This window comes from Astyanax mexicanus, chromosome 15, assembly GCF_023375975.1.
Source record: "Astyanax mexicanus isolate ESR-SI-001 chromosome 15, AstMex3_surface, whole genome shotgun sequence".
NCBI classification, from domain to species: Eukaryota; Metazoa; Chordata; class Actinopteri; order Characiformes; family Acestrorhamphidae; genus Astyanax; species Astyanax mexicanus.
The window spans coordinates 15559276-15585209 of NC_064422.1; the positions used below are offsets into that span (position 1 = coordinate 15559276).

A 25934-nucleotide genomic window follows, 5' to 3' on the forward strand; every position below is an offset into this window, starting at 1 on the left:
ATACTGTTATTCTGTATCTACTATGAATTATTCTGTGTATTTGTCGCCAATTTGAATTGTTCACTGTCTACTGTGATTTATTCAGTATCAGCTATAAATTATTAAGGGCCTAGTATAATTATCTAGTGTCACGATAAATAATTTAGCAACTTATTGTACGATAAATGAACATGAAGTTGATAACTTTTGGCAACCTTGAATATTACCCTATGCCTTTACTAACAATTTTATCCTGTTGCACTGAAACACACACACACACACACACACACACACACAGTTTTACTGCTGCTGTAGTCTTTTACACTGTTTAATCAACAAAAGTTTCCTTCGAATGACAGTTGCAGCTCTTACAGAGAGAAAGTTCTGAATGAGCTCAGAGAGGCAGCATCTCTCTCTTAGTAGCTCTGATAATGGAGAAGATCAGATCAGATGGAGTGAGTTGAGTGTTCTGATGAGTAGATTATGGGATGTTCTGCTCTGTAGTGCTGAGGGAGCTGCTGTATGGTGCTGATGGGATGGTGGCGATGTGGAGATATGGCCTGCGGTTTGATGTGGAGCTGGTTGGGGTTCAGTTCTAGCGTAGCGTCTCGGTACCTGTGCAGTAGACCCCACAGTGTTGTGGGTGGTCCTGTGGTGGGGGTGGAACCGCATTTCCATCAGACAGCTTGTGTAATAGCTGCTGCTGCTGCTGCTGCTGCTGGAGCCGTGCCAGCATCTTGAGCAGATATTGCACATGATTGCCTGTAAGTTGGCAGTCTGGTGAGATATGTGCCCCGGGGCGTCGGAAAGTGCCGGAGACAGCGAGAGGGCAAGGTTACCTTCTGCAGTGATAGTGCTGTTTCACACTCAAATCATGAGGAGGGACAACTGAAGTGTGGACGTGAGGGTGGGATGGTACATATGATTCAGGGCTTATGATTCAATATATTGCAATATACTGTATTTTGATATTGTAAGCAAGGAGATGATGCAGCTTTGGAAAAAAAAATAGACCTCTTTTTTTTTTTTTTACCAAATTGAAAACCTCTGAAATATAATCAAGGGGAAGATGGATGATCACAAGCCATCAAACCAAGCTGAACTGCTTAATTTTTGAACCAGGACTGGCTTAAAAGTTATCCAAAAGCAGTGTGTAAGACTGGTGGAGGAGAACATGCCAAGATGCATGAAACTGTGATTAAAAACCAGATATTGATTTCTGAAGTCAAAGAACTTTATAAATATGAACTTGTTTTCTTTGCATTATTTGAAGTCTGAAAGCTCTGCATCTTTTTTATTATTTCAGCCATTTTTTAATTTTTAAATGTTGTCCATAGTTTATAGAATAAAACAACAATGTTCATTTTACTCAAACATATATCTATAAATAGCAAAATCAGAGAAACATTTCTGATTCAGAAACTGAAGTGGTCTTTTAATGTTTTATAATTAAAACAGCAGAGCTGTATATTACGATTGTTAAAATTTGAATATTCATATAAAATTTGTTATCCAATCAGAACAGTGGGATCTAATGAGAAAACAATTAAAACACCCATTCCCTTTTTAACTCACTTTTTACTGGATTGGTTAGAGATATCAGATGCAGTGTTGCATGGTATGCAGATACTTCAAACTATCTCAATACTTGAGCATTAAGTCCATTTAATCCAATCGGCACAAGGCACCATATATATGGATAGAAAGAGCTATAAAGAAATCCTGCAGTTTCTAAAAACTGCAGTGTCATCATCACAGGCTGGAGAAAATCAGTCAGTCTCCTCTGGTCGTGGTGATGATGAGGATGAAGGTAAGGGCGATGACACAGATTGCACTATCCAAAGTGCATCATCTCTTCCTCAAAGTTTATATTCCTCATAAGGTTCTACGTGACCTGAATAGTAGAACTGTACAGGGTGTGAGAAGCTGGTTTGGTTTGAATACCCAACAACTCGAGACATTTTCATTATCTTCTGCCAACGGTGTGTCGGGGGTTTAGTGTATCAGATTTTGAATGGACTTATATATCTACAAGTTTAGCCCACCTGCAAAGAAAGCTCAATTTTTTAGATCTGGAATGGAGAAAGGTGCCATATGCTAATGAGACTGAGCCCGATTTTTGTTAGGCTTCAGACAGAAGATATTTTACGGTTTACAGACTTGAGGTTTTACCAACACCAACTTCTCCATCTGGTATCCCACACTGCCCACAGTTTACATCACGCTCATACTCTGCTCATCTAGTCTATGTCACATATACAGTGGTATGAAAAGGTTTGGGCACGCCTGATAATTTTCATGATTTCCTTTATAATTCATTGGTTGTTTGGATCAGCAATTTCAGTTAAATATATCATATAGCAGAAATTAAGTTTATAGGATTTACAGTAAGTGTGCAATTATTCTTTAAACAAAATGAGACAGGTGCATAAATTTGGGCACTCCAGTGGAAAAACGTCATCGATATTTAGTAGATCCTCCTTTTGCAGAAATAACAGCCTCTAAACACTTCCTTTAGCTTCCAATGAGAGTCTGGTTTCTGGATGAAGGTATTTTGGATCATTCTTCTTTACAAAACATCTCCAGTTCAGTCAGGTTTGATGGTTTCTGAGCATGAACATCCTGCTTTAAACACAGATTTTTAATAATATTCAGGTCTGGGTTCTGAGATGATCATTCCAGAACGCTGTACTTGTTCCTCTGCATGAATGCTTTTGTAGATTTACAGCAGTGTTTAGAGTTTAGGGTCGTTGTCTTGTTGAAGTATCCAGCCGCGGAGCAACTTCACAACTTCAAATATCTCACTGATTCTTGAACATTGTTCTGAAGGATCTGATGATATTGACTGGAATCCATGCGACCCTCAACTTTAGCAAAATTCCCAGTACCTGCACTGACCACACAGCATGATGAAGCACCACCAAATTTTACTGTGGGTACCAAGTGTTTGTCTTGAAATGCTTTTTTTGTTTCTTGTCCTTTATGCATACTTCCCTCCAAATAACTCAGTTTTAGTTTCATCAGTCCACAGAACCTTATTCTAAAATTAATCTGACCTGTTAAAATGTGCTTTAGCTTTAGCATACCTCAAGCGACTCTGTTTGTGGCGTGTGCTCAGAAAAGGCTTCTTCTGCGTTTCTCTCCCCTACAGCCTCTCCTTGTGTAAAGTGAGCTGAATAGCTTTAACTAGAACTGTACCTGTGATCTTCCATTTCCTCACTATGTTCCTTACAGTGTAAACTTACATCTGAAATCTCTGAGATCTGAGCTTTTGGTATCCTTTCCCTAAACCATGATGTTGAACAGTCTTTGTTTTCAGGTTTTTTTGAGAGTTGTGTTTTGAGGCTCCCATGTTGCCACTCTTCAGAGAAGATGCAAAGAGGAGAAAATCTTGCAATTGGCTCCTTAACCCTTTCTCATAACTAGTAAAGGTTAAGGTAAATTCTCAGGTGTTAAACAGGAACTACGTCTGAAATATTTACTAGCAGACCTGATGTGGACGTACGCTATTGCTTTGACTCATCATTGGAGGAAGCTTACTAAACAAAGATTTTGTGTATCAGTAATTTTATACATGTGCTCTGGTTGATTCTTGTCTTCTCAAAGATTGGAGCCAAACAACTATCCAATTACTGTTCATAACTGTCCAATTACTGTTAATAACTGTCCAAGTACTGTTCATAACTGTTGCTGCCGTTGTCATGTACTGTAAGATGATTTGTGCATTTGAAAAGATTTGTGTCTGTTATTTGTGTATTTTTAATAGATTTATTTAAGTAAAGATGTACAATGTTTTATATTGGAGTGTTCCTTTGAAGTCTAAAGCCTCTGTGTTTAGTAATGAGAGAGAGAGAGTGAGGGGGGTGAATAGAGAGAGAAAGAGTGATTTATCCGTGCTGCATCTCTGAGTGTGTGTGTGAGTGTGTGTGACCTCACTTACAGAGACACTTGACCTGCTTTCATTATGAACATAAGAGAGTGTGTGTGTCTGTGTGAGTTTTCCAGGAATCCACTTGTCATATGAATAGTGTTTGTTATCTTAAACTCCAGAAAGACAGAAAGAATAAATGTTGCTTACATTTACAGGTTCCCTGTATGTTTAAGCAACATTTTTTCTTTCTGTCTTTCTGATAAAATGACAGGTGATTTATGGAGAGTATTGGTGTATTGTGGGCAATTCTGCTTTTTGATGTTGAAGGAGAATGATGGTGCTTCATTATGAATTATGGTATGTATAATTGTGTGTCGAAGAATGGTGGTGTTTGGTGGGAAATGTTGGTGTTTGGCAGAGAATAGTGGTGTTTAGTGGAGAATAATGGTGTTTGGAGTAAAATGATGATGTTTTATAGAAAATATAGTTTTTTTTAGGGGGACAATTACTATAGAGTATTTGCTGTTGGTGGGCAATGATCGTATTTGGTGAAGAACGTTGATTTTTAAAGGTACACATGAAACTCTTCCTCAAACTCCACTGTCTACAGTAGCTAGTAAACGAAAATACTCAGAAAAAGCACTCATGTTTACGTCAACCCGTGGAATAATATTCATGGCCTCGCTCACCTTGGCTTGGGACCGCCCACAGACAGAGCTAAAGCTGGGCTGCAGCAGAGCAGACACTGTCTCATCAGCTAAAGAGCTTATAGCTCCGTTTACACCAGCTAGTTAGCGTTAGCTGTCTTGTGTAAGTAACTATAGGTTTACATCGGATCTCCGGTGGATTCCACGTTTTGCAGAGACCTTAAATATACATTAGGGAAGCATGGTTTGAGGCAGCACCACTCGACAGAACATCACGTTGAATTTTATAATATAAAGCCGACTCTGGCTTCCACTTGGTAAAACTTCCCAAGCACCGAATCACCAAGTCTGATGGAAGAGTTTAGTAGCTTTAGTTTAGAGGAAAGGAATGTTATCAATGCCGCTCAGAGTGAGGGTATTAAGTAAAGTTTAAGGGTTAACTTTACCTTGCAGCCAGTGCTATATCTTTACAACTAAGGCTGTATCTCTGAAAACATTTTGTCCTTTGAGCTTAAAGACTGTAGGGCAAAGGCAGGAAGAGTGCTGTTAGCCAATTAGAGTCAATATGTTTGCATGTATGAATATTTATGAGCAAGAGCCGAAATCCTATCCTTCATCAGAGAACACTAATCCACTTAACTAAAGCAGGGATATACAGAAACACAGGAGCACTTTTTTCCCCACAAAAAAGTGTTCACATGGCATTCATCCATACTAGAGACCACAACTAGACATTTTAAAATGAATTAAAAAATATGGAATTAAATCTGTAATAGACAATTTGGTAGTAAGTGTTGGTGGAAATTGATAGTGGATATGAATGATGGTGTTTGGTTAAGTTTGAGAGCCAAAGAGCTATGAACTATGACTTCATCAGTCCACAGTAAAGGCAGCGTTCTCCTCTGATGATACTGATTTATCTTTTTAGTAACCCTGCCAGCGGTTACTGAGGTAAACACTTCTACAGTCTTATTAAACTCTCTTGTTAAATTCATCCTTGACGCCGAGAGCTTTAAACTCAGTACCTGCCAGAACATGCCTGACCTCTCTCACTCTCTCTCTCTCTCTTTCTCTCTTATCCCCCTATCTTTTCCCTTTTCTCCTCAGGTAGATGAAATATACCATGACGAATCTCTGGGGACCTGCATCAACATTGTGCTCGTTCGTATGATCATGGTGGGCTACCGTCAGGTAAGACCCCGCCTCCAGCAACACCAGTGACGAACACAGCCTGAAAATAACTCCTGTATTCATGAGAATCTCACCTTGAGGCACTGTACTGTTTTTTTTATTATAGATATTTTAAATTGTATATTGTATTCTTCACCACTGATGAATTAAATAGGATAAATGTAATGTTCTCTTGTTTATAAAGAAAAAAATCTTATTCAGTGTACATTATTTTATAGATCTTATTAATGAGGAGACAGGCCACTGACCGCTGTAAAAATGGGATTTCTCCTAATGATAAAGGCTAATTTATACTTCTGCGTCAAACATACGCAATAGCCTATGTGTCGCCATGTCCTAGTGCTAGCTGGTATACCTGTTCATATGTAATTTTAGAACCAGTATGCAATTGTCTCATACCGCCATACCACTAGAGGCGCTGCAGAGCACTGTGTATAACAGCACCGCCGAAGAAGCACGCTGGAACAGCTTACTAGATAACGCTAGTCAGTTAGCATAACAAGCTAACACACTGTAGTTAGCTTTATGTTGCCTAAAACTCGAGGATAAGAGGTGAGCAGTAACTACAGCCCTGTTTAAATATATTAAAACTGCAGCTTAAAGGATAATATTAATGTACACTAAACTGAATTTGTTTGTTAACTGGAAAAAGAAGGGAATTGTGGCCGATTTCAATACTGTAATGCCTCTAATGGCTTCAACTGTTTTTTTTAAATATTTAGTTTTGTAAAGGAAGCCGTCTTAAAGTTGTTGGAATTTCTTCTTTTTTTAAGGTTTTGCGCGTACATTCATATATTGTGTACTTTTTTAGGACAAAGTAAACCCAATATTAATCAAAGGCTTCATTTAAAGACTTATTGTTTTATATTATATGTACTCCTAACAGTACAGTAAGTCACAAACCTATATGTTAAAGCCTAGTCATGCAATAAATAAATAAATAAATAATAATCATAATAATCATAATAATATATAAAATAATCATATACTGTTCAGACTATACCTTTAGAATCTTGAAAAATACTGTGATACACATTTTTGGTCATACCCGCTGATAAGCACATGCAGAAGTATAAACGCACTCCACTGCATAGTGCACTCTCGCTGGATACGCATAGACTACAGCGTAGGTTCGACTAAGGGTGTGCCATATCGTATCGTACACAATAATATTGTCAAAATTTTTAAATATCGTAAACGATATTATACCCTAAAATATCGTGCTGTATCACCCATCCCATTTCCCATTATATATCTATTAGAGAAGGATTATATCTGTCCAGTATCATTTAATTTACTTTAATCCAGGATATATGGAGATATATGGAGTGCATTATTATTAGCATCATGCCATTCTGGATCATTGACTTCTGTTACAAATCTGATAAAATTCTTTTCTTTTTATATACTTAGGGGTGTGCAGTATTACGTTGTATGTAATAATATATATATATATTTTTTTTTCTTGCAGTGTATAGTGTATTTTTGAAAGTTTTGTCATATCGCCAAGAGTATCGTTATCGTGAAAATACATTTTTTGTATGTTTTTGAGTTGAACGCTATAAACTGTTCATTGTGTTTTTATTAGATTTTATCAGTGATTTAAAATATGTTTCTGAAATTGAAATCTGATGTTTGGTTCCAGTATTTTGGTCTCTCCCCATTTAAACAGATGGCTGTCCTGTATGACTAAAATATATAAGCACTAGGTGGCATTGCAATTTATTTATTTTTTTGCAATTTCTGCCAAACAATTTAGGTTTCCAATCCCTTATTAAGTGAAGATGCCATATCAGTATGGTTGGATCTGAACATAGATAAATAGGGGTATGAATGTGCATGGATGTATATAAGCTATGAATAAACTATAAACAAATATGAAAGGGGTATGGATGGGTATGAATATACATTATACATTGGAGGATATGGAAATAGATATAGATGGTTTTTGGGAATGTATAAATTGAGGATAGATGGATATTGAATAAATGGATTTGTGTATGAATAAATGTTGATGGAAATGGTTTTGGCATGATGGGTACTGAAGGAAATGAGCCGGTATGAATTAAATTGGCTGAAGAAAGAAAGTAATAGTGATGCATATGGGTATGAATGGATGGATGGATGAATATGGTTGATATGGATACTGGCTTGGATGAAACTAGTTATTGGATATGGATGGGATGGAAATGGATTTATAGGGGTGTGAATAAAAGTAGAGAGATATTCCTTGGACAGTAAAGACTATTACTCCAACAAAAGCAGAAAAAACTCTTTTTAATATCCTTGATTTTAAAAGAAGCAATAAAAGCAGATGTACCAATACTTTTGTCTATGCAGTATAGGTATGGATTAAGCTTTATTAGCATGTTAGCACGATGCTATGGCCTTAGCTGGACTTCTGTGCAGTGTTTCTCTCTCTCTCTCTCTCTCTCTCTCTCTCTCTCTCTCTCTCTCTCTCTCTCTCTCTCTGTTGTTTTTAAACCTGCATACATATGAATCACAGGTTCTCATGTTTTTATTCTTCGATTCTGATATAATGTGACTAATATAATCACACACAAACACAAACACACACACACACACACACATACACACACACAATGCATCACATGTTCATCAGTCATATGTAATGACAGGCTGGTGTTGGGTGTTTATATGAGAATATCAAGATAGGAATGTGTGTGTGTGTATGAGAAGAAATGAATGTGATTGAGCATGTATGTGTAGATGTGTGTGTGTCTCTCTGTGTGTGTGTCCCAGCAGCGATTAAGTTCTTCCACTTGACTCTCCTGTTCACTCTGTATGAGATCAAATGTGACACCCCACGCCACCATGAATACCCACACACACCATCAGCGCATTCTGTATGCATGCATGCTCCTCAGTGAATGGTGAGGGGGCAGAATAGATGGAGAGATGGAGGGAAAGACCTGTAGACAGAAATGGAGAATGAAAGAGAGAGCGAGAGATGTGGACAGAGATATAGAGACAGTTGGGATGTTTCTGCTGGTTCGAAGAGGTACAAACATTTAGACAACCACATAACACCATTACCGTATTTTTCACACTATAAGGTGCACTGGATTATAAGGCGCACTATCAATAAACATCTACTTTCTGATCCATTTTCATACATATGGAACACCGGATTATTAAGCACATTAAGCAACACTTACAAGGAATAGGGATGTTGCCATGTTTTCCTCCTAATTTAGCTAAGCTAAGTTGCGTAAACAAAACTGTAATTCTAAAAAAAAAATCTTTTAAAATCAAACGAGTGCTGGACGTTAATCTACACAGATTTCTGTCCTAAAAACTGTTTATTTGGGTGAGTAAAGCGCTTCCGTTCATTTACAGTAAGCTTAGATTTCCAGATTTTCACTGTAGCTGGGTGCAGCAATATTATCATTAGCACTACACTGAGGAATCCTGAGTGTTCCAGTAAGCCAAGGCGATTTTAGATACCGGTTCATCCCATGTAGCTTGTCTTAACACAGTAAATGCGCAGAGTACAGTCCGATATACTAGTCTCTGAACAGCAAAAGAGCTAGCGCTTAGCGGATAATGCTAATATTGTTCCAGTCTCTGTGCTGGAGAACTAAACTGAAACTCCTTTATAACGCTGTACTAGGATTTTAAATGCGCCTTATAGCGTGAAAAACAGTGTATATTGTGTTAACACAATTTGATTGTGTTTTAGTATATAAATTTATATGTAATGCAGGGGTCGGCAATAGGTGGCCATGAAACATCTGGCCCGTAAGGTTGCTTAAATTATAATGAAAAATAATGAAAAAAATAAATAAAAATAAACCTCTTCTCTAGTGAGGTTTTGTTTACACGCGTCTCCTGTCTCTCTGTCGCGCTCGGCGTGACTTTAGTCTTTGTCCGTTCTCGGGTTTTTTGCCTGTTCTCGGGCTCCCTATCTCCTTATAAGGGCGTTTTTTTCCCCAGACATATGTGTTTATTTTATTTTATTTATTTATTTTCTTGCGTTTACCTTCTTCATTCTCTCCAAAAATATATATTTTTCATTTTGTGGCTCACCACGTAATGGCTTGAAAAAGATCTGGCCCGACCCCTGATGTAATGTGTATAGATAGTCATTACAAAGAAAGATATGGCACCCCGGATTGTGGTTTGATTTTACACTAGGTCTTGCCACAAGAGGACTTTAAAATGCTTCCCCATTGCTCTATAAAAGACTCTGACCTACATTGAGTATTGTAACTCTTGGTGAGAGATTGTTAGTTCTAGATGTGCCTTCATGTCGCACTTTGAGATATTAAAAGGGGCTGCATCATCAAACAGAAAGAACAAGAATAGTCATTTCAAAGAGTTGTACACTTTAGTAGATAAAGTTACCTCCTCTTCTAACAGCTAAGTTTACTTCTTGTCCTGTAGACTTTATACCTTATTAACCATACAGTTCTGACTGGTTAAGCCTTTCCAAAATGTCGCGTCTCACACTAAACCCACTCTTAATTACTTTGTTTACACTGAATTGTTTAATTATGCAGAGAAATTAGATCATGGTTTAAAAAACAACTGAGCATCCAATTAAAATTGAGAAAAAAACAATACATGTGACCCATATTCAGTAAAATGCAAATTATATTACTTCTAACTCTCTCCCATACATTACTGTCCACAGCTGCACAGTTTCTGAGTGTTTATTACTGTTTGTTTTGTCGAATTATCTCCTTATTTGTGATCTTTTTTCATTTTCCAGTTTTCATTATAAACCTAACTCACAGCATTAATATATAAATATTCAGTCATGCTGGGATGCCATTACAGCAATGAAAGAGAGACAGACGGAAAATCATGAACACGTCCATCACTCTGAAGCTGTTTATCTCTCTCTCATTCTGCATTATGCATGCCTTTCATGTCTTTATGCTGCTGCATGCTCATTTTAGATATGATGGACAGCAGGTAATTTGACAGTGTTTTTGCTCAGTAAGCATGAGGGGAGAAATATCATTCAGTCTCGCTTTGATTGGTCTACTGTTTCACTCTCTTTGAACCGTCCGTATGATCAGTCTGTAAAGCCTGAAATTAGCTCTGTCATCTGCCTCCACTCGACTGTTCCACAGAGGACATGGTGACCAGATTTAGCTTGGTGTTTCTAATAAAGTGTTCAGTAAGAGAAAGTACAAGTTGGGTAGGTGATTCTAATAAAGTGGCCAATAAGTGGAGGTACAACTTGGGCCTCTTTTCCCATGGCTGATGATGCGGAGGAAAGCGCAGCGACTCGATTCCGATACATCAGCTCACAGACGCCTTGTGCCGACTGACATCACCCTTTGGAGTGATGTGGTGAGAGAGCGCCATCTACTCACCCAGAAAGAGCAAGGCCAATTGTGCTCTCTCAGGGCTCCGGTAGCTGATGGCAAGCTTTATGAACAGGATTCGAACCGGCGATCTTTTAATCACAGTGACGGCGCTTAGCCTGCTAGACTCCTCAGAGCCCTAGGTAGGTGGTCCTAATAAAGTGGCCAATAAGTGGAATTACAAGGTGGTGCCCAGTAGGGGTGGGCGATATGGCCCTAAAACAATATCACGATATTTCATGGTATTTTTGTGATAACTATATTCTTGGCGATATGATTACTGCACAATACTAATAATGCACTTCAAATATCTCCATATATGCAGGATTAAAGTAAAATAAATGATACTGGGCAGATATAATTTGTCTGTAGTAGATATACAATGGGAAATGAGAACAGTGTGATTTTTTCTTTTGCTAAAAACAGCAAAAAAAAAAGTAGTCCCCTGATGTGATAATTAGGTGTGGGTGATATGGCACGACATTTCAGGGTATAATATCGTTCACGATATTCAAAAATGTTTTTGGGTAAAATACGATATGGCACAGCCCTAGTGGAAGCACAGGCCCATCTAACAGAGAATGTTATAAGTATCTTTTTTTTTGTAAAGTTTCCAGGAACGGTTAGCTTGTACTGTTACAGAAATATTGTTCCAAAAACATTCTAAAAACTCGTGAAAAAATATTGGTTTGCATCTTAATGTTATTAGAACGTTTCTCACATAACTTTCCCCGCTAGATGAAATGTTTTAAAAATTTCATTCCCAAAACTAAAAATTAAAAATTGGCACAAGTGAAGTTGCAGCAACGTTTAAATATGTTTAATAATAGCTTTCTAAGAACATCCAAAAAAAACTTGACAGATTGAACATTCTAAGAATGTTAACTGGAACCTTCAGAAAATGTTCTAGTAACCAAAAATTGTTAGCTAGAAGTTAAGTAGGTGTTTGTCATAAATTTGCCAGTGAATATAAGTACATTTTAGTTAGGTGTTTCTAATAAAGTGGCCAGTAAATTTGGTTTAACTGTACTGTAGTAACCTTGGTTCTTCTCAGCAGTAAACAGAGCTGAGCTCTGGTACTGTAATTTGATGGAAATATAAATGGTTTAGTGTATATATATATATATATATATATATAAAGAGAGAGAGAGAGAGAGATTTTGGCTTTATTTCTATAGAATAAAAGAAAATGGAGCCATGGTGACATACACAGACATTGATTTGGATTGAATCTCTTGATTGCAGAGAGTTTCTTTGCTTGGTTATGTGTCATAATTAATGGGACACATATAAGAATATAAGAGGCAGGTGATTAATGTTTAAATCCTGCAACAGGGTGAATTCATCACTTGGGCTATCAGCCCTGTCATCAGCTGTATTAGCCGCACTAAAGCGCTGAGCTGGAGAGTGAATAGGGGGTCTCTGGTGGGTACAGAAGTGCGTGAGTGTGGACCGCTGCTCAAAAAGCTCTTATCTCACTCAGCCCTTCATTAATTCCAGCCTGGCTCACTTTAACTGTGAAGAGTCTAATTAATTTGCAGCTTTAGTCTCATCACGTCTCAGACGGTGGCTGCCACTGCTGTTGGCATCTCGCTGTGTTTGGTTGTTAGTCTAAACCTTTAATCTTAATGAGATTGTTCACGTTTCATGTATTCTGCATGGTTAATGAGGTGTTATCAGCACCCCCCTGTCAGGAACATTAAAATAATAATGAAATAATAAAGGAAGAGGGCTGAAATGGCTAAATGTTATCAATGGGGCATCAGTCTGTCTTTTTAGAGCCAGTGTTTTAGCCAATTTTTATGTTAATAAAAAGATTGAGGTATTATATTTTTGTCATATTGCCTACACTCACTACTGCACTGACTTATCTACATTTTTTAAAATCTGCTTTTATATATATACAGTAACCTCCAAACATGGTGAATGTAGTTTCATCTACAACTAACAGTAACGGGACCACTAGCACATTTCAATGGAGAGAGCAGACACATGTTGGGTTGCGTTGCGTCGAACGAAACCTAACTGCCCAACAATAAAGTTCAGTAGAGCTCAAATGAAATCCAGCCACAGCGCTTCGCCCAGCCAATCGGGGAACAGTAGGCTGCTTACTAGAGTTGCAGTGTTAACCAATTCCACGGTATTAAAATGCACGGTTAGTATAAAGTGAGTACACGCAATAACTGATACCGTGGTATTTTCTGAGTTATCTTACCATGAAAATCTCATACCGTTGCAACACCACTGCTTATGTAACATGCATAAAAGCACCACACACAGAGATCCGGGGCCTTTTCACCACAGAAGAGAAGTTGATAATTGTGAAATATGAATTTATAGAACTATAGATCACAGTGAGGTTGATTAAAAATAAAAAAATCTTAAACTTATGATTGACTACATCTGTTGCTTCATTTGAATTCAAAAAAGTCACGGACATGTGTTAAAAAAAGCGCTAGTTGACACGTACCATGAGAGATAGCCAGAACAAATGATAGCCTACTTATCCCAAATAAAGTACACCCTCAAAAAAAAACTCACAGTGAGATATAGCCAGGCTAAAGTGGTCTCCAAACATGGGGGAGGTAGTTTGATCTAAAATTCACAGTAAGAGATGGCCAAACTAAAGTACTAAAGTAGTTTTGTCTACTTTTCACTGTGAGAGCTAGCCAGAATAAATTACAGCCTCAACACATGGTGAAGGATAGTTTTGTCTACACTTCACAGTAAGACATAGAAAGATTAAAGTACAGACTCCAAGTTTAGGGAAGGTAGTTGAATCCACAACTCACAGTAACAGATTAAGGTGCAGCCTCCAAACATGAGTTGATATGCTGTTGCTAAATATTTACATGTTGATGTTAGTTGATGTTGTTTGATGGGTGCTGTAGTTTTGCAAAATCATTGTTATGGTATTTCAGGTTTTACTTCAGTTGCTTTAGTGTTGTTTATTGGTTACTAGGCAGTTGCTATGTTATCTCAAGTACTTGCTACAGCATGTTGCCAAGTGGTTTCCATAGTACCCCATGTGGTTGTTTGGGTGTTGTTGTCACATTCGAATCCCATTTATTCCTATTGGTAACTAGGGCTGCAACGATTAGTCGATATAATCGACCATGTCGATTATTTCACTAAATATCAGTACTTTACATGTTTAAACAACATCTAGACAATTAAATGCATTTTTAATTCTCATATTCAGCTCTTTCTATTGTTTTTAGAGATGGAGGACATGACAGAAATAATTGGTGACTAATCGACTAATCGAAATAATAATCGTCAGATTAGTCGATTACCAAAATAATCATTAGTTGCAGCCCTATTGGTAACAGTTCCATTCAAATCTGTTTGCTGTGCTTCTGTTTGTGTTTGTGTGCAGTCCATCAGCCTGATCGAGCGAGGAAACCCGTCCCGGAGTCTGGAGCAGGTGTGCAGGTGGGCAAACACCCAGCAGCGGCTGGACCCCAACCATGCCGAGTACCACGACCACGCCATCTTCCTCTCCAGGCAAGACTTTGGTCCCGCAGGTATGCAAGGTAGTGTATTCACTCGGTCGAGGCTTGTGCAGAGTGAGTGCTTTACGCTTCACCTCCATAAAGGTTGGCCTCAACACTCGTTCAGGTAAGGTCCTCGGGACGACGGTCTGCAGTGACCGCCTGCGACAGTGGGGTCCACAGGCTGCAGTAACGGTAATGAACACACTTTACCTCGGTAACTGGGTTTTGGTGCCAACCTGTTTCATCACTGATCTCCCAAGGAAAGTTTTTGGCATGTAGAGGAAAAAGAAAATGCTCAAGACTGTAGATCCTCACCCTGTAGAGTCTGGAGTGTAGACCCATTCAGCTTCCCTTCTGGTGTGATTTTAGTCTTAAAACTTTCTGTTTAGTCCAGTAGATCTGTGCATTAGCTACGCACCCTGCTCCCAGTCCTGTAATAGCAGCAATTCTGCCTGGTCCAAAGAAATGCCATATTTTACAGTTTGAAGCCAAACGTAAAGAAAGTGAAGATATATGCAGAAATAGTAACTAAAGATACAAGCAGAAATATTATTCCACGGATCACTAGTTTAAATCCTGCATCATGCTGTTGTCATCAGCAGCCAGAGTCCGAGAGAGCACAATAGAGCGCAAGTGTTCTCTCTGGGTGGGTAGATACAAGGCACTCTCTTACCTCATCACTCCCATTGTGATGCTGTTCAGTAGATGGTGTTCTGTTGGAGTAACTGTTCAGAGAAGACTTTCTTATATGCTTTTTGAAACATTGCTGTCATTGCTGAACTGCTTGATTTTTGCACCAGGAGTAAAGGCATAAAGTTATCCAAAAACAGTGTGTAAGACTGGTGGAGGAGAGCATGCCAAGATGCGTGAAGACTGTGATTAAAAACCAGGGTTATTCCACCAAATATTGATTTCTGAACTCATAAAACTTTATGAATATGAACTTGTTGAAATTGGCATTATTTGAGGTCTGAAAGCTCTGCATCTTTTTTAATATTTCAGCCAATTCTCAATTTCTGCAAATAAATGCTTTAATTTGGAATTTGGGAGAAATGTTGTCCATATATATATATATATATATATATATATATACACACACACACACACACACACACACACACACACACACACACACAGTATCAGTCAAAATTGTTTTTTTTTTTAAAGATTTTTTTACATTGTAAATTTAATACTGAAGACTACATTAAAGCTATACAGGAACACATTTGGAAGTATTTTTAAACATAAAGTTTAGCTTTGAGGACAGATCTACACACTCTTGGTATTTTAATCTCAGCGTCTTCATGAGGGAGAATCACCTGGAATAGTTTTCTCAGCGTCTTGAAGGAGTTCCTGGAGGTGCTAAAAAAATTAACAATACTTCCATGCATGTGTCTTTTAATTGTTTTAATGTCTTTAATATTAATCTACAATGTAGAAAACAAATTAAATAAAGAAATAAATAAAAAATAGAATGAGAACATGGAAGTGTAAGTGAAAGTACTGTAACTTACTGTAAAGTAGTTGAATCAATTCAGTAGAAGGCGTGTCTACAATCATTTGGACATAACAGTTTAGTTTAGAACATGTGAAGTTTAAATACAATAAATACAATTATATCTGCAAAAAAATATATTATGTTTGCTGAAACTACCAAACTGACATACTATAAAAATACACCGTCATATATATTCAAAGGGTAGAGGAATAAATATCAACAGTGACGACTGAATCAGTCTGATTCTCATAATACACTATAAAAATAATAATAATAAAAAAACCTCACACGGATTAGGATGCAGTCCTGTCTCAGACAGATACATAAATATGATTAAAAGTATGGTCTAATTAGACTGTGGGCCCTATTTTAAACCCTGCTCTAAGCACGTTGCAAAGCTCATTGCTATCTTACACCCAGCACATAGTCTAAATTGTCATTTAAAATTTAAATAAGGTGCACTGTGTTACAAGGTTCACGATCAATGAACATCTATTTTCTGGTCTATTTTTATACATAAAGCGCACCACATTATAAGGCACATTTTAAACGACAATAATAAGGAACGAGGGTTCCGAGGGTATATGTTTGAGTAAAATAAACATTGTTGTTTTATTATATAAACTACAGACATTTCTAAACAAACATTTCTCCCAAATTTCTTTGCAGAAAATGAGAAATGACTAAAATGACAAAAAAAGATGCAGAGCTTTCAGACCTCAAATAATGCAAAGAAAACAAGTTCATATTAATTAAGTTTCCAAAAGTTCAGAAATCAATATTTAGTGGAAAAACCCTGTTTTTTAATCACAGTTTTCATGCATCTTGGCATGTTCTCCTCCACCAGTCTTACACACTGCTTTTGAATAACTCAATGCCTTTACTCCTGGTGCAAAAATTCAACAGTTCAGCTTGGTTTGATGGCTTGTGATCGTCCATCTTCCTCTTGATTATATTCCAAAAGGTTTCAATTTGGTAAAATTAAAGAAACTCATCCTTTTTAAGTCATCTCTCCTTTTTTTTATAGAGCTGTATAATCTAAACAGTAGCTTCTGTGAGAATTATTTTAATAGCTGTTTGGGAAGCAGCAGATGGATTCTCTGTTCTTTTGACCAGGTCAGGTTTGTTGATGTTACAAAGTCACTATAAAAGGTTGACCTCCTTCATTCCATCATCATCATCATCATCATCTCCATGAATGCTGAGAACATCTGCATGTGTTTTCTCTCATATTCATGTCTCACAACCTCACATTAACAGCCATTGCATCTGAAACATGCATCTGACTTGAGTGTGATAAGCATGAGTAATTATGAGATGCTCAGGAGGTTCATTCCCACTGAAGCTTTTCCTTTACATACAAAAACAGTGGGACACTTTCAGTGGGCGGAATCATTTAAACCAACCGGTGGGTGAGAAACTCTGTGAACTTTAAAAAATAAAAAAAACGTTTAGATAAATGCTAATGGCTAAATGCCCGAAGCAGCATGAATTCATTACTGTCAGTTTACATTAGGACAGGCCGAGTGCACTAAATTCTCATTAATCGTGATTCCTGTTGTGTTGGACCTGTTTGAAAGTGTTAAACTCTGAAGAGAACCTGGACTCTGCATTGCTTCTTACAGTTAGTGGCATTAAAGTTTGTGTTAGTCTTTGATTTTTGGGTCAATGAACAGGATTTTTTAAAGAGGTCGGGGGGCACAGAAAACTTAAAAAAAAAAAAAAAAAAAAAAAAAGATTAAAAAGCAATTTTGGTGGAAGTACATACTTGGCACTTTGATCATTTTCCACAGCACAACGTATTAAAAGTATGAAAAGATGTTTTTGGTAAGCTTCATTTTATTTATTTATATACAGTACCAGTAAGTGTTTTTTTCATAAAATTATTTATTAAGCAAAAAAAAAAAAAAAAAAAAATTTAAATAAACCAGAATTATTTTTTATATTTTAAATTCTTCAAAGTAGGCACATTTTCTCAGTCAGCTTTATGAGGTAGAATCACCTGGAATTTAGGTTTTCAGTTAACAGCTGTGCTGACTGGTCAAGAGTTAATTACTTGAATTTCTTGCCTCTTATTGTGTTTGAGAACATCAGTTGTAAAGTTGTGAAGAGGTCGAGTTGGTATACAGTGAATAGCTCTATTTGAATAATGTTCTAGTCCATATTATGGGATTATTATACTCTTAACTGAGTAAAGAAAAAAATACTTTAAAAATGAAGGTCGAAAATAAAAAAATAAAACAAGAACTGTAAAGTATTCTCAAGTGTAGTTTCATAGACCATCAAAAAACTTTGACAAAACTGGCACTCATCAGGACGGAACTAGGAAAAGGTCTTTGGGGACTATTTTTTGCATATATTCTTCCACTATTTTAATGGTATGCAATTTTAAAACCACATTTTAGACCTAGAATCTTCTTAAACTGTGGTAGAGCAGTGTCAATACACTCATTCAATTTTAACCATTTTATTATTCAACAACCATTCAACAAACATTTTTGTAAAATTCCCCTTTTAAAAGATGGTATAGAGCTGTTGTAAACCAACCAGGGTTTAGACACATGTTTTTTTGTGTTGGGTAGAGAGATATAAAGGATCCCAACCCCAGACTGTCCCGAGACTTTTGGTTTCCAGAGTGATGACAGACTGGCTTTGACCCTCGCTGTCTATTCTATAATGTTTCACATGCAGAGGCGTCCTTTCTGATGTGTTTGTTCCTCTACAGCTCCCTGTTTGACACTCTCTCTCACACACACACACACACTCGGATGATGGATGTGTCCGTTTGTCTCGCCTGTAAGAACGATGGCTGTTTTGTGTACTTTTTTGTTTCACACTTCAAATGTTGCCATAGTGTTAGGTGTGTTATGCCCATAACAGTGCCGTATCCACGGGCCGCCAAACCCACCTGACAAACATCACACACAGGTACCAGAGCTTCACGACAAGACCTGAGATTCTGCAGCCAAATATAGATACCGGGAGATGCTGGCCTGAAGCCAAATGAAACACACACACACACACACACACACACACACACCTGAGGACACCTGAAATCATTCACATAGTCAGAATATCGTTGTTGTTGTTTCCAGGTGTGTATGGAAATAATAAAGAAATATATATATACAATGCCTTGAACTTTTTAACCTTTTGCCACATTTCAGGCTTCAAACATAAAGATACTGAAACTTTTTTTTAGAAATAAAAAAATGAAAAGTGGGGCATGCAATATTATTTGGCCCCCTTTGTAGCACCACCTTTTGCTGCGATTACTGCTTGCCACTCTTCCATAAAGACCAGATTTGTGCAGTGTACGACTGATTGTTGTTCTATGGACAGAGTCTCTGCAGTTCATCCAGAGTGATCATGGGCCTCATCTTCTCCTTGTTTGAGCTGAAAGTTTAAAAGGGACTACCGGGTCTTGGTAGATTTGCCGTGGTCTGATACTCCTTCCATTTCAATATGATTGCTTCCACAGTGCTATGTGAGATATTTAAAGCTTGGGAAATTTTTTTGTATCCAAATCCAGCTTTAAACTTCTCCACAACAGTATCTTGTACCTGCCTGGTGTATATTTTGGTCTTCATTAAGCTCTCTGCGCTATATCTACAGAACTCTGAGACGATCACAGAGCAGGTGCATTTATAAGGAGATGTAATTACACACAGGTGGATTCTATTTATCATCATCAGTCATTAAAGGTCAACATTGGATCATTCAGAGATCCTCACTGAACTTCTGGAGTGAGTTTGCTGCACTGAAAGTAACATTTTATTTCTAAAAAAAGTTTAAAATATCCAATAAATTTCGTTCCACTTCACGATTGTGTCCCACTTGTTGTTGATTCTTCACAAAAAAAAAATAATTTCATATATTTATGTTTAAAGCCTAAAATATGGCAAAAGGTTGAAAAGTTCAAGGGGGCCGAATACTTTAGGAAGGCACTGTATTTGAAAAATTATTTCTTCTAAAATATTTATTTTTATTTTAATACAGGAGTTTAAATTTGAAATCAGTGGACTCTGCATTGGTCAGAGGCTAGAGGACGCTCCTGATACGGACAAGAACGAATGGGTTCCTGTGGAGCTTCTGAGCAAAACCCTGTTTTGTAAAAGGTTCTCATTTTATGCAGGATAATGTTCTCAATTTCTCAACACAGAACAAAAAAATTAATTTCCGCACAGTACCCATGAGTCACATAACATATTACTCAACACACTGTCCTATATGATCCAACATTTCTGCAAATATTTTATTATAACATTTATGGACAACACTATAGAAATGTAACTTTGATATAACTTCAGTATAAGTCAGTGTACAGCTTGTATAGCAGTGTAGATTTACTGTCTTCTGAAAATAACTCAACAGAAACAGCCAATAATGTCTAAATAACTGTCAACACAAGTGAGTAAACCTCACTCCAAATTGTGCCTAATTGTGTCATCGTCCCTCCCTGTTGTCGTGGGAATTGTTAGAGGTACAGGGTCTCAGGTTTGAATGAGGAGAAAGGCTGGTAAATTTGGTGTTTTGGGCACAATTCTTTAATAGAGCCACTTAGATATTCAGCATCTCATGACAAAGAACTCTCTGAGGATGTGAGAAATAGAATTGTTGCTCTTCACAAAGATGGCCTAGGCTGTGAGAAGACTGCTACTACTGAGATACAACTCGAAGGCCAAGGTCACACAGCAGCTTTCCAGGATGGGTTCCACTCACAACACACCTCGCCGGGGTCACCCAAAGAAACTAAGTCCATGAATTCTGCTCTATATTTAGAGGTTGGCTTCAATCTAAAAAAAAAAAAACATGTTGCCAGCATTCCTGCAGAGGTTTAACGAGTGGCAGGCTCAGACCTAACATTTCATACTGTATCAACTCTGTCTGCATAGCGGTTGTCCCAGACGGGATCCTCTTCTGAAGTTGATGCACAAGAAAGCCTGCAAAGTTTGCTAAAGACAAACAGTCCAACTGACTGGAACTTACTGGAATTACTGTCCTGTGGCTCAGATAGATGGAGTCCAGCATGTGTGACGGCGCCCTGGTGAGGAGTACCAAGACATCTGTCCCTTGTCTACAGTCAAGCATGGTGGTGGTAGCTCAGGTCTGGAGCTACATGAGTTTTGCTTGCACTGGGAAGCTGAATTCCAACATGCACTGTGAGATTCTAAAACAGAACATGATTCCCTTAATCCGGAAAACAGGGAAAGCTAGATAAAGGTAAATTTGATAAAGTACATCCAGTCAACTTGTCAGGTACGTCTCCGGACCTAAACCCAACTGAGCACTTGTGGGGCATCCTTACATGGAAGGTCCCATATGATTCACCACACTGTCCCATACTATATGGCCAACACTCTATCCTATATGAACCAACACAAACTGTCTCTTTATACTTGTTATTACAATGTCTGTTATTTTTCGATATGCAGTCCACAGTGTATATATTTTTCAGTCTTGTCCAGTTCAGTGTTGTCCATTACTCTGGATGGTGATGTCGGCCGGTTGATTGGATGCTACGCTTTGTCCTTGCAACACTGTCCTTTACTCAGTTTTAGGATGATGCCACAGCTGCATTCTCCTGGAGAGATTTTATCTGAGGACAGATAAATCTCTCGGCTAGCAGCACTGCTTTCATCTCTGACGCAACCGCAACGCTAGGTCTCGCTTAAGTGTTTGTGTGAAAAACAAGCCATTAGGCCTGAGTGGCTGGTCTGCTGTGGGCATAGAGGTCGTCAGTAACGAGAAACAGCAGAGAAACAGTAAATTGCGCTCTTTTAAGCAGTCATGCTGGACGCTAACTCGCTTCTCACTGACTGCGGTATCAGTGAAGGTGGCTAGCGGTCGGTGTTAAAGGCCGCTAGCTGCTGCGTGCGTCACAGGCGCTTGATGAGCTTGTGAAAACTGCATTTTCTGCTTTTCGCCTGCATGCCAAAGACTGTCCAGTGGTTCAGTAGCATGGTGACTGACTAAAATCCCAAAGGAAAGGCCCGAAGTGCGCCCCAGGCTGCTTTTGGACCAAATAAACTAGCCTAGCTCAGCTCTGCTGCTGCACATTTCTTGATCGAGTATTGTACACTGTGTCTGTTGTGCTTTGCTTTGTGATTGTATGTGTGTTTGTGTCCCTATATTTCCCCTGTAATGTGCTGTGTGTGGTGGTGAGCTGGGTTTAGCCAAAGTGCTTGAAGGTCTGTAGCCTCTTGTGTCTCTTGTTGGGGAGAAACTGGAGCTAAGCTGCTAGCTTCTGCTAAAGCTCATTACACACACCGCACACTCGCCCAGGGCATGCTTACATGTAACTTACCTTGCACACATGACTGTCCATTGTCCGCTACATTGTTTTAGACCATGTGGACTGCTTTTTTTTTTTTTAACAATATACGAAAGATCCAGAACTCTACAAGCCTAGATGTCGTTCAGGCGAATGTAGTGGTTAGTGTGAACTGACCAAAACTGCCACAAACCAGGTGGAGGTCAAATCCAATAGCCAATTCAATAAGAAACCAGCAATTTATCTTAGCCAGTTTTCTTAATATCTGATCACATTTCCTCATTATTTTAGATGATAATACAGAAAACAAAAGACAAATTAGTCCTATAATCCACATTTAAGTCCACATGTTCTTTTGGTATTAGCAAAATATTTTGAAATTGAGTGAACCATATGGCAAAAAGTATTTCAATTAATCATTAAATTGTCTCTGGGTCATATGGAATTACTGATTTGTAATGAAATTTTAATAATAGAACATTTCAATCTTATTGTGAACCGAATTAGAAATTGCATGTAACTGGTAAACAGATCCTGGCCCATTGTAGTGTATATGTTTCATGCTTTTGTAAATTTAATTGGATTATTTTTTTCTTGTACTGGATTGGCAGAAATTGTATTCTTAAAAACTTAATTTTCATCAAAAATGGTGCAACAAAGATAGACTTCTTAATTAATTCAAAACATGACGTTTAAACCCATTCTTCAAGGCCCCATTAGTGAACCACATCTGCTCTTAATTTGCAAGAGCTTTCTGTAGAGTGTTTTTTAGTGTTTGGTACTGCTAATGAAGGCCTCATTTTTAATTAAATTTAGAAGTGTATTATTGCTACAGAGTGAGTGTTGCACCAGTTTTAATGAGTCATTTATTATATATATTTTTTTATTATTACATTTTCCTCTTGTTTTTAAAAAAAATACAGGACAAAAGTTAGCCATTTTCCTCATCCCAAAAATTCTGTTATAAAAGTCTGTTATAATAGAATTATGTATAAATGGTATTTCTTGCTCCACAGCTCCCCCTAGAGGTGAGAAGTGTAACTCATGCTTTGAGCCACCAGTAAAGGACGTGTTTTAAAGATCTTTTCTAGTAAGATAAGAGTTTTAGAAGCAGTCCCTGAAGTGAGAGAAGCAAGTGGACCGAAGTGATAAAGTAACATTACAGGATTTTACTCAAGTATGACTTGGGTTATAAAGCAAGAACACAGGTAGGCCTGTCACAATAATTGCAATATCGATTTATCGTACAATAAATTAACATGACCTTAATATTTTTAATACGCGTGATGTCTTCTATTGTGTTTATTTGTATGTTTGTTCACACATATAAGTGAACAGGATTTTAGCCAGTCATGCTTCAATAACCGTGACATCATACACACAGTCTGGACTAAAGTAGGTGAAGAAATAAGTATACAATTCATATTATATATATAATTATAATAAATTATTATTTAAATGTTTGCTGCTTTTTTTTTTACTTTTTATGTTATTCTGTTATCATTATGTCAGTGGCATTTAATAGTCTTAAAATTATAAAAAATATTGTGTATCCCAATAAGTTCTGGGACAATATATGGTCCACAAAAAACTCTAATCGTAAAAGGGCTAGACATAGGTGTTTTCCTGTTGTTATTTAAAAGGAAAAAAATGTTGCTTTTATAAAAGATTGAACTGAGTTAACAATGAGTTCATCTGTTTTAGAGTTGTATCAGTAAATGTGAAGTTCAAGTTTGACGAATGATTTCACTCAAAATCCCATCTGATCCTTGTTCGTTTTGGACGTTTTTGCCTTAAACTTACCCAGTAAGTAGTTAGTAGGAGAATATGGTTGAATTACCTCTCTCTTAAACTGAAGCTGAACTGAATGACCTGATGTGGGTTTGACCTCCAGCCTGGTTCAGTACTGTGGTGTCCACTCTTGCCTGGTGTCTGTGTAGTAGTAGTAGTAGAATGGTCAGTCCTGCTGTCTCTCCTGTGTGGAAGAGTCCTGATCAGATGCTCGCTGCTCTGGAAAGAAAGCTCTAGACTGATCTGTATTCCCACTCATCAGCATTGTGTTCTGATCTCTCCTGCCCAGGTTACGCCCCGGTCACTGGCATGTGCCACCCGCTGAGGAGCTGCACCCTCAACCACGAAGACGGATTTTCATCAGCATTCGTCGTAGCGCATGAGACGGGCCATGTGTGAGTATTTGCTGTGCACTACAGGGTTCATACAGCCATGGAAAACCTGGAAGTCATGGAATTTGAAAATAGCAAGGTCAGCTGACTACCTGAATATACTGAATATAGACCAGGTTATTCCATCAATGGATTTTTTTTCTTCCCTGATGGCACGAGCATATGCCAAGATGACAATGTTAGGATTCAAGGGGCTGGAATTGTGAAAGAGTGATTCAGGGAGCATGAGATCCTTTTCACAGATAGATTGTTCACCACAGAGTCCAGAGCTTAACCTCATTGACAATCTTTGGGATGTGCTGGAGAAGTGCTGCTTTGTGCAGTGGTCAGACTCTACCATCATCAATGCTGCTGCAAGATCTTGGTGACAAATTAATGCAACACTGGATTAAAATTAATCTTGTGATTGCAGAAGCTTAACAGAACAATGCCACAGCAAATGCATGCAGCAATCAAAGCTAAATGAGGTCCAATTAAATGGTGGTGACCAGGCAGTGTATAACAGTGTCCATTTGCTGTGCCTTTAAAATAAATATCTAAACAACTAGCAACAAAAGTGAGTACACCACTAAGTAATTATGGCCACCAGTATATTCAAACACTGTTTTAACTCTGAGTTAGAGGGACCTACAGTTGCTCAATTAGATCTGGATTTTATATGTATGATATAAATTATTTAAAGTGCTAGAAAGTACAAACCTGCTTGTCCCTCGTGGAAAAGCACTTTCACCATTTGAACATGCACAAGTTACCATCTTGTTTCAGGTTTATGCAGATGATTTATAGGTGACTTTTTTAGTGGTTTTGGTAGCAGCTCAGTCCCTGTTTAGTGTATTAAATATTTAATCTGCTTATACAAATAAAGAAGTGCAGTGCAATTATTATAAGACTAAGTGTGTGTGTGTATGTTGGTTCTAGGTTGGGTATGGAGCATGATGGTCAGGGGAACCGGTGTGGGGACGAGACCAGCATGGGCAGCATCATGGCTCCTCTGGTGCAGGCGGCGTTCCACCGCTACCACTGGTCACGCTGCAGCAAACAGGAGCTCAACCGCTACATCCAGTAAGACCATGATTTCTCCTCTATGGATCAGTCTGTTATCTTTATGTCTGACCTCTTCATCACCTATAAATTTGATCCCTCTACCATCCACAGTTAGGCCCAGACTTTTTTAGACAGTGAAACAATCTTCATGATTTGGGTTCTGCATACCACCAAAGTAGATTTGAAATAAAACAAATGAAATTCAATTGAAGTGTAGACTTTCATATTTAAATTAAGGCGTGACTCATTTTAGGGGCTTAAAAATAAATGGACAAATTAACTTTACCATAAAAAAAATTGTTCGTTTGTAATACTTTGTTTAGAATTCTTTGCACGCTATTTTGTAGGTCTTTCTACCTTTTCGTTTTGTCTTAGGCGAGAAGTGAAATGCTGCTCAGATCAGGTTCACAA

General features: G+C 37.8%; 1 protein-coding gene across 2 annotated transcripts in view; it reads left to right on the forward strand.

The window, feature by feature from the left end:
- Positions 1 to 25934, forward strand: part of LOC103024481 (A disintegrin and metalloproteinase with thrombospondin motifs 3) — a 113310-nt gene that overhangs the window by 59118 nt on the left and 28258 nt on the right. The window contains exons 5-8 of one of the 2 annotated variants that reach the window (XM_049464707.1): positions 5605 to 5688; positions 14407 to 14563; positions 24377 to 24482; positions 25398 to 25541. In XM_049464707.1, the coding sequence (XP_049320664.1) occupies positions 5605 to 5688; positions 14407 to 14563; positions 24377 to 24482; positions 25398 to 25541 (491 nt within the window). The remainder of the gene's footprint in view (positions 1 to 5604; positions 5689 to 14406; positions 14564 to 24376; positions 24483 to 25397; positions 25542 to 25934) is intronic. The other variant, XM_022669062.2, reaches the window with a different exon arrangement.